Source organism: Catharus ustulatus, chromosome 2, assembly GCF_009819885.2.
Source record: "Catharus ustulatus isolate bCatUst1 chromosome 2, bCatUst1.pri.v2, whole genome shotgun sequence".
NCBI lineage: Eukaryota > Metazoa > Chordata > Aves > Passeriformes > Turdidae > Catharus > Catharus ustulatus.
In genome coordinates this window covers 37,231,199-37,240,151 of record NC_046222.1, presented here as the reverse complement: position 1 = coordinate 37,240,151, position 8,953 = coordinate 37,231,199, and the positions used below count along the sequence as shown (strand labels likewise).

Here is an 8,953-nt window from a genome sequence, read left to right as displayed (position 1 = left end):
ACTTGGCAGATGCTGACCGCCACACCCGCCGCTCCTCGGCGCGCAGCAGCCACCAGTACCGCCTTCTTGTTTTCCTTGTCTGTTATACAGCCCTGGAATGTGATTTCTGAATCAATATGCATTTTCTTTTCCTAAGGAATGCCTTATTTTACAACCACAGTTGTGTGAAAATACCCTAATTTTAACTAATGAGGAGGTGGTGGCTCTTCTGAGACAAAGCAGTGATGCAATTTAGAAAACCAGGGAGGCATTTTCACCAGACTGCAACATTTTTAAGATCAGATAAAATTTTGGACCTAAACTATGACAGTTGTCTTTTTACCAAAAAAATATTCTACTGGTATGAACTATGAATTTTTTGAAATTACGAAGCATATTTATGTTTTACTTCTCTTCTCTAAATATATTACTAATTTGTTTAATTCCTTCAGGATTCTACCATACTGTCAACCAACTATAGTAATCCAGAAATGTTTTCTGCTTATGGAAGGGGCTTAATCATTAAGCCACACCTTCCTGCAAAGCTTCAGTATTTCTGATTGGTAAAAAGCATTTCTCATTGAAGTAATACTGAAGTGGAGCCCTACCCTCCTCCATATATACGACTGTCAAGTTAATTAACTTTTCAGGACAAAATGCTGATCACATTCAATGACGAGCCACACTATTGTGTTCAAGACAGCTCCAGCGGTAGCTCTGGTGGCACAACTGTGTATCTTGGGTCAAGCTTAGGCGTGAAATCCTTGAAGTTCTTAGATGCTTCTGTACCAAACACATCTAAAACTTTCCTGTTCATTAGAGCAAACCTGCAAAAGAAAAGGCAAGAAAGAATGAATGCATAACTCAGTTATGAAAAAATAAAATTATTTCATATCATGAAAGTTTACCAAAATCTCTGACATATCAGCTTCAACCTGCACTGTTCAGAGATTGAAAGTTTTTCACCTCAGGCAATAAAGATTTTTTAAAAAGAAGCATTTGTAAAATGAGGCTAGTAGTATTTGTGTAAGTGTACTTCAAATAATGCAACTTATGAAAAAGGGGAAGAGTCCCCTTCTACTTTTAATTCCACAAAAAAAAGTCTAACCAAAATTTACTACTGTTCCCTCTCACTCCAGCAGAGCAAACTGTGGCCCTGCTTGCCCAAGTCTGGATGCCAATTTTATGGGTGTTGCAACCTATTTCCATTTTGTTGTTCTTCACTACTATAGAACGAAAAGTGTATAAAATGTCAAAAGAAATTCCCTTTATGAATAGAGTGTCAAAATTACAATTACAGAGATTTGCTTCAGATAAAATAATTGAGCAGAACAGAATTTCTATTCCTTCTTCTCTTTCAACAATGGCAAGTTTAGGATTAGAACAAAATGAAAAAACGCAGCCAAAATTGGACATCTGCACTGACATCATTCCTTGTATCATGTTTGTATGGCCTCAGAGGTTGCCTGAGGACTGCCTCCAGGCATCCCAAGGAAAGCTTCCCACTAAATCTTGCAATGTATTCAATCACCTCATGTGTGTACTGTGCCACGGGGAGTGTAGGTTCAACATGCTCCAGGGACTGGCCTCTGATTTCACTTCTATTTTTACAGCCTGGAGAGCTTGCTGTCACGAGAAACATTACCTTTTATAACCCCATTCATAAACTGATCAAGATTTGGACGCCTTGTTCCTGCCACACACTGCACCAGGGTAAGTGTACACTTCACTAAACTGTAATTCTGTAAGTCAGTTACAGCAAGATCTATTTTTAAAAGAAAGTATTTTTAGATTCCTACAGCAAATAGGAAAAACACCCAGTATGATATTACAGTATATTTATGATTATGATCAGTGAAAATTTTTCTTTAGTTTTCCAAGAAAAAAATCCTTTCCCAACTGAAACAGTTACAATAAAAGTACTGAAAGTATTCTTAGGAGATATGCTGACATTTCCAGTAATGCTTTTAAACTCATAGTAATATCATGTTCTCAATCACTGTACATACTGATTTTTTCAACATATATAGTTGTTTACTGCACTCTTCATGTTCCAATGGAATCTGAAAGTATCCCACCCTCCAACTGAACTAAAAGGACTTCAAGTAAAACACTCATTTGCTAAATAGTCTTCACTAGAGTTAAGTTTGCTCGTGTCATTACACTAAACCCAACAACGTTGCTTCAGCAAAGAACTTCAAGAGTACTGGAAGCATTTGAAAAGCAAAGTAAATCCACAGGAAATTAGCCCTCATGAACTCCTAGGGCTCACCTGCTGGCAGTGAATGACACAGAAAGATGAGGGTGATCAATGACAGGTTTAGACAAGCCATAACACACCCTGTGTACATACCTGCCCTTCGTTAGTCGTAAAAGAAATTTCCAGTATGAAGGTCTCAGGTTCTGAACTTCCATGACAGCCTGCAAGAAGAGGATTTCGTCAGAGCCAGCTGACAGTGTCAGGCAACAGCTTCATCTGCTATATTAGGTTGCCAAAATCAGCAGAAGGATTGTTATGGAACTCATTTTTACTGCCCTCTGCTGAATTCAGTGCTCTATATGACCACCACCAACACAGACTGATATTCCCAGAATACAATATTTTACCAGTGGTGACAATTAACTTTCATCTCATTGGAGAAAGCAACAACAATCATTATTCCTATGTAAATGACTGTGGACTGGTGGATGCCAAATTTACCTCCTGCTTAATCCCCTATCCAGTCTGCATTTTGTGATCCACCATTTCTTGTAGTCATATTTATAGTTCATGTTACATTATCTTCAATAATGTCATATAGCCAAAATCCATGTCTTCTCTCTATTCCATAACTTCTGTGGGTCACTTTAGAAATATAGTGAATAACAAACATTTCAGTGTAGATCCTTTTTCTCATTTCTCCTTCCTTCTGCCTGCTAAACCTAGCAATTTGTTACTAGTCTTACATTCGTTTTCCAATTAGTTATTAAGTAACCAAAAAACTCTTCTTTTCTCATATGAACCTTTGTCTGTTAGTCTCAAGTGATTGTCCCTGACAGCAGTATTTTGGAGACCTTCAGACACATCCCAGGCACTAAAATATCAATTCACTTTGAAATCAAACTTAGAGATATTCCCAAGTACATGGGAACAATGAGGAGGAGGAGTATCTCTTTAATGTTCTGTTAAGCACAAGACTGCAGAAGATTGCTTTAGGGTAATTTAATATTTTCTTTATTGGGGAGTACAAAAAATATTGCAGTCATGGAGTTCCACGGAATGCGTAGGGACATTTCAGCAGAAGGTCTGGAAATGGTGAGACGTAGCAGAATAGTAGAGCTATTTGAGTAGCACTGAAAAGTTGCTTTTTCTGCTGATGCCAACAATAAAAGGACTGAGGGTAAAGTCATGTAGCTAAGTTGGGAAGTGCAAAAGATGGTAACTACAGCTTGTGTCAAATGTAACACTTCAGGGTTTTCACTATTTTTTGCAGATTTTTTTCAACTAGGCAATAATAATTTAAGTCAGTTGAAACTTTCAGTTGATTAAAAAAAACATAAAATATTGTACTATAGTTTGCCCCCTTGAAAAACTGTCCTTTCACATGCTCATGGAAGTTCATACATTAATGTACATCTGGGTGAGTGCATTTTAAGATTATTTCCAAAGAATTCAATGCTTTGTATAATGTATTCAGCTATAAGCACAGGAGAAACTGAATCCTAAAAATGACCTTCCCACAGTGACCCTCAAAACCAAGATGCAGAAGCCCCAGGATGCAGGAGCAAGATGCTGTGAATCGCTACATCTCACCATCTTTTCTATAGAAATATCTCCCTTTGTGCCTCTTTTCATTCAACATTTGATTTAAAGAACTTCATGTTCTGTTAGAGAACATACTTACAGCCTGAAAGCATATTGATGTAGAAATGGCATAGATGATGCTGTCTGCATGAGGAAAATAGGGAACCTTCCCTGATTCAATGCCTTTGAAGTATATAGTCTGTAAAAATAAACAAAAAATGTTGAAGGCAACAAAATCAAAGTATCTCTTTATTTTACCTTTTATATTTTTTATATGCCCACAAATGTGACATTGATTAGAAGTTGCACAAGAACAATCTAACAAAAGGGTATTAATGCACAGAACAGGACTAGCAACAGCTTGGGTGTTACAGAACCTAAAGAAAAAAAGGGGAAAGTTGCCTCTGTTAAATTCTTCATTTTAAAAAAGCAAAAGAACAATGCAATAACTATTCCAACAAAGTGAATATTCACTGTTCTTAAACAGCTTGAAATCACATACTTTACTTTCTGAGAAAACATGTACAGTTTATTTTCCTGAGCACAGCCTGACCTTGCAAAGCAGCACACGCCTCTTTGGTCAGTTACCCTTGGCTTGCGTAAGATGATAAAAGTAGTAAAAAGGAAAGAAAGAAAGAACACACAGAGCTTTTCTTATTTCACTGTAGCCACGATGTCTCAAAGTCCAGAGAAAACTACCAGCAATATAAGATAATACTGAGTTAATACTGGTTTTTTATAACTGGTATTCTGAAAGTCAGTATGGGTAACTCAGATTTGCATTTATACAGCCAATACGAGCTGCCTTCAGAGCTGGATCTGGGATAACCAGGAGGAGGAACAGAGAGTATCTTCCCTTTATATGTTTAATTTCACGCATAACAAAAAAAAATATTTCTTTTTATGTTCTTTAACATGAATTCTGCTCTGGTAATGGAAGTGGATAAATATCACTAGAGAACAAGGCCTTCAAGGTCTGCAGGACAAATTAGTGATTTAGGTATGATGAATAGTGAGAGAAATTATCAACTCATTCCAGTGGTGGTGTTGGGCAATTAACCATGACTAAGTCTCAACTTTCTGGAAAAATGACAGTAAGAAATCAAATGCTGGTTAGAAAAGTATAATCAACATACCCAAGATCTGTAACTATTTTTTTCCCAGGGCTCCTAATTTTAAGTTCGGACAAATAATTCAAGCCTGAGGAATAGTAATTAGCACAAAGTTCATTCCAAAGCTGGGAATTCAATCAGCTGTAGTACACTGACAAACAACTTCAGCTATAGACTAAAACATAAGCTATTTTCAGTTATCTTAGACTGTTGAATGCCAAAATTAGGGAACAAAGGCGGGAAGTTAAGCTGTAGCTTTTGGCAATAAATCTGCAATTAAGGACTAGGTCTGATTTATGTTTCTGGCAGAATAGACATTCTTGGAACTTTCTGATTTAAAAAATCTGAAAAAACTACAAAGAAAAGGGCTGTCAGGAGATTAAAAAAATTAATGGAGAATATACATGAAGACCAGTGCATAAGGACATGTAAAATGAGTCAAAGAAAAGAAAGAAAGAAAGAAATGAGACCACATGGCAGCATTGCCTCTTGGCACACATGTACTGAAACACCATCACCACACAACTTTGTATTTTACTGAAATTGCCTGACAAAACCCCTCAAGTCCATTTTCTTTTCTTCTGCCTTGAAAAAATAGATGAAATGAAGACCTCTTTTAGAAGGGTAACAACTTACCTCTACTAGTTTAGACACCAGATACATAGAGATAGTTGTACTTTTGTAAAACATCATAGAAATTCCTGCTAGACACCCTGTAACAATTAGAAAAGCATTGTTAAGGTTGTGATTTGCATTGTTAAGGTCACTGTTGTGTGTCAGCCCAACAAACACTGCACAGGACTATTTATTTCTCTTGCTACAGACAGCACAGTTCAGTGATCTTCTTTTGCTACCCACCCAAATATGGTTTGTATCACTAAAAATAGAAAGTTTCAGAAAACTGAAACAAATCTGCACTTCAGTGCTCAGGAGCACACTATCAAATTTCTCTCTTTTTTGTGGGATGAAAGATCTCTGTGGTTGCAACACATGACAGATGCACATGAGGGAAGGGCCTCACCACCACATGAATTTCATGGTAAAAGCATATTTCTTTGGACCCAGTGGAGCCCAACGTGTATTCTGTAACATATGGAAGAGTCAATATTTTCATCTCACATATCTACAACTGCAAATTAAAGGACAAGTTTATATTTATGCACACAGTAATATACTGTCCTTGGAACTGACCATAAACTCCACATTTGACTACATTTACCTTACAATTTTAATTGCAACTCTTTCTTTGACACTACTTGAAACATCACTGCCACTTTGACACAGCCTTGATGTATATAAGAATAGGAGCAAAGTCCTATTTTCAACACAGAAGTCTGAAAAGGGAATGGCAGGACAGACAAGAGGAATACTTACAGAGTCCCAACACACACAGCACAAACTTTCCATGGACTCACCAGCTACAAGTGCATGAAGCTCATCATCTAGGTTTCGCACCCAGCGCAGGAAGCAACTTGTACCCTGTGGGTGAACAGAATGCAGGCTTAGCTCTCCTTATTCCTTAGAACACACAGACTGGAGGTATTCCTCATAAGCTAGTAATACAGCACACAGCATGAATTAAGAGTGTAGTGTGATAATACCCATAATCACAGATTCATACAATGGTTTGGGTTGGAAGGAACCTTAAAGATCATCTCGTTCCATCTCCCCTGCCATGGGCAGGGACACATTCCACTAGAGCAGGTTGCTCATAGTACCATCCAGCCCGGCCTTGAACACTTAATAATGCAATCTTCTACTTGGTAAGGCGGTAACAATAAAAGGAAATTTAATTGGTAAGTGAGGAGGCAAACTTTCCCATTGTAAGTGTCATGTAAGGGAAATGTAAAATCACACCGTAATTTTTAAAGAGCTGTAGAAACTTCCATTATTGAGACACGTTATGTCTGATTTGGTCATCTTTACCACATCAAGATACATTAAATTACATTAAAAAACCTACAAGAAATCAACACAACTGAAAAACAAGCTTTTTAAAAGCATTGGTGATACTAAAGTCCAGACAGTTGGACATACTACCCATAACATTTCAGTGTCTTAAATCTACAATTTACTGCTGCCATTTCTTTCAAATCAGAGAGCATAATAATCTAATTTGAATTTCAACCTAATACCAAAGCTAATCTTGAATTCATGTCATCCTCATTTGCTTATCTGTCTAAACTCTTTCCCATGATAAAGGTTTTTTTCAAGTACATACCAAACCTCCAGAGATTTTTTCATTCATCCATAAATTCTGGAACTAGGAAAACGTATTAATCTAAAAAAGTAGAACTCCATATTCCCTTGGATCCAAAATGCACCAAGCATTTTTTTTTTTTTTTTTGCCCTGGTCCAATTTTTTTGAGTGACTAGAATCTTTGCTGCCTAACATGACTATTTAGACTAGAAGAAAAATATAAAATTTATTGTGCAAATTATGAAATGCAAACAATAACATATAGTAGACCATTGAATTGGAGGATCATTTAGCCTGGAAAGGACATTTAAGATCAAATCCAACTGTTAACCTAGCATCCACCATGTCTACCGCTAAACCACATCCCCAAGAGCCACATCCACACACCTTTTGAACACTTCCAGAGATGGCAATTCCACCACTTCCCCTGACATCCTGTTCCAGAGCTTGACAATGCTTTAAGTGACGGAAGATTTCCTACTATCAAATCTAAACCTCTCCTGGGCAACTTGAAGCCAATTTCTCTTGTCCTATCTCTTGCTAATTAGGAGAAGAGACAGGCCCACACCTGGCTGCAGCCTCCTTCCAGGCAGTTGTAGAGTGAGAAGGTCCCCCCTGAGCCTCCTTTTCTCCAGTATAAACACCCCCAGCTCCCTCAGCCTCTCCCCATCAAACTTGTGCTCCAGACCCTTCCCCAGCTCCATTGCCCTTCTCTGGACACGCTCCAGCCCCTCAATGTCTTTCTTGTAGTGAGAGACCCAGAACTGGACACAGGATTTGAGGTGTGACCTCAGCAGTACCCAATACATACTTAAAAAATAGCAAATAAAGGTCAGAATATGTCACCCTCATAAAATGCATATCCACTGGGATGAATTGCACCTCTCAGTTGGAGCTTTTAAACACATAAAAATCTTTTCAGCTTTCACAATTTAAAGGCTTTTCTTACCTAAAGGCTTTTTTCTTAAAGTTTAAGCAAAAATTTAATTTTCAAGCAAACTCTGAACAGTTCATTTGTACTTTGCCATCAAAAATTTTAGACACTGTAACCCACAAATTCTTGTCCCTCAATTTAATTACTAATCAAGTGAAATGTTGTTTTGCTTATGTGTAAGATCTCCTTTTTATTTTTCACTAAATAATATTTACCCTGAATAATAAATAATACAGCATGATCTTGAATTTGCAGAGCAAGTAAAGTTGTAGTTATAAAATGCCATGTGATTAAGAATACAAAAGTGCAAAAGACACTTCAGCACTGCACTGTGCAATATATTCTGCATTAGCACATGTGCTTTGCCACATTCTGTCTTGGCATAAATAAACATAATTTGATTAATTCCAACAATGCGGTATGAATGCATATCAGTTCACAATCTGTCATCTTATAATGGGGTAGGAAAGGGTAGACTTCCAGGCAGTAAGTGCAATGTCTCCTCAGCTACACACTGTATGTTCTGCAGTCTCCTGCTATTTAGTGTCAAGTAAGAATTCCAGATATGTGAGCCAACAAAATCTGCACATGGCTTCTCTCTGGCAACACAGACAGTACTGCAGTCACTACTTGTGCATGCACTAAAATGCTTTTGTGTGGCAGGAAATCTCTCTGAAATCTGAATTCACTTTCTCTGAAGTACTTTCTATCTCCTGATCTTGAAAACAAGCTGCAAAATCTATCAGGGTTATTTATAAATTATGGAAAAAACACATAGAATGGAAGAAGAGCTTTCTGTTTACAGTTTGATTACTGCAATATATAAAATTTGTAAGTGACATGCTGTAGGAAACAGTTCCAGTACTATGAAGCAGCTTGACTTCTTAGCTCTTTGTGATATTCTGAAAAGTGAAATAAAAAAACACAGCATTTGTCATTTCTGT

The 8,953-nt window shown here is 37.3% G+C and overlaps 1 protein-coding gene across 1 annotated transcript in view; it reads right to left on the bottom strand.

Moving 5' to 3' along the window:
- Positions 1 to 308: 308 nt before the first annotated feature.
- Positions 309 to 8,953, bottom strand: part of TMEM135 (transmembrane protein 135) — a 171,375-nt gene continuing 162,730 nt past the window's right edge. Inside the window, 5 exon segments of the mRNA XM_033052529.1 lie at positions 309 to 806; positions 2,333 to 2,400; positions 3,864 to 3,962; positions 5,512 to 5,588; positions 6,291 to 6,354. Coding sequence (XP_032908420.1) covers positions 674 to 806; positions 2,333 to 2,400; positions 3,864 to 3,962; positions 5,512 to 5,588; positions 6,291 to 6,354 — 441 coding nt within the window. The 3' untranslated portion in view covers positions 309 to 673.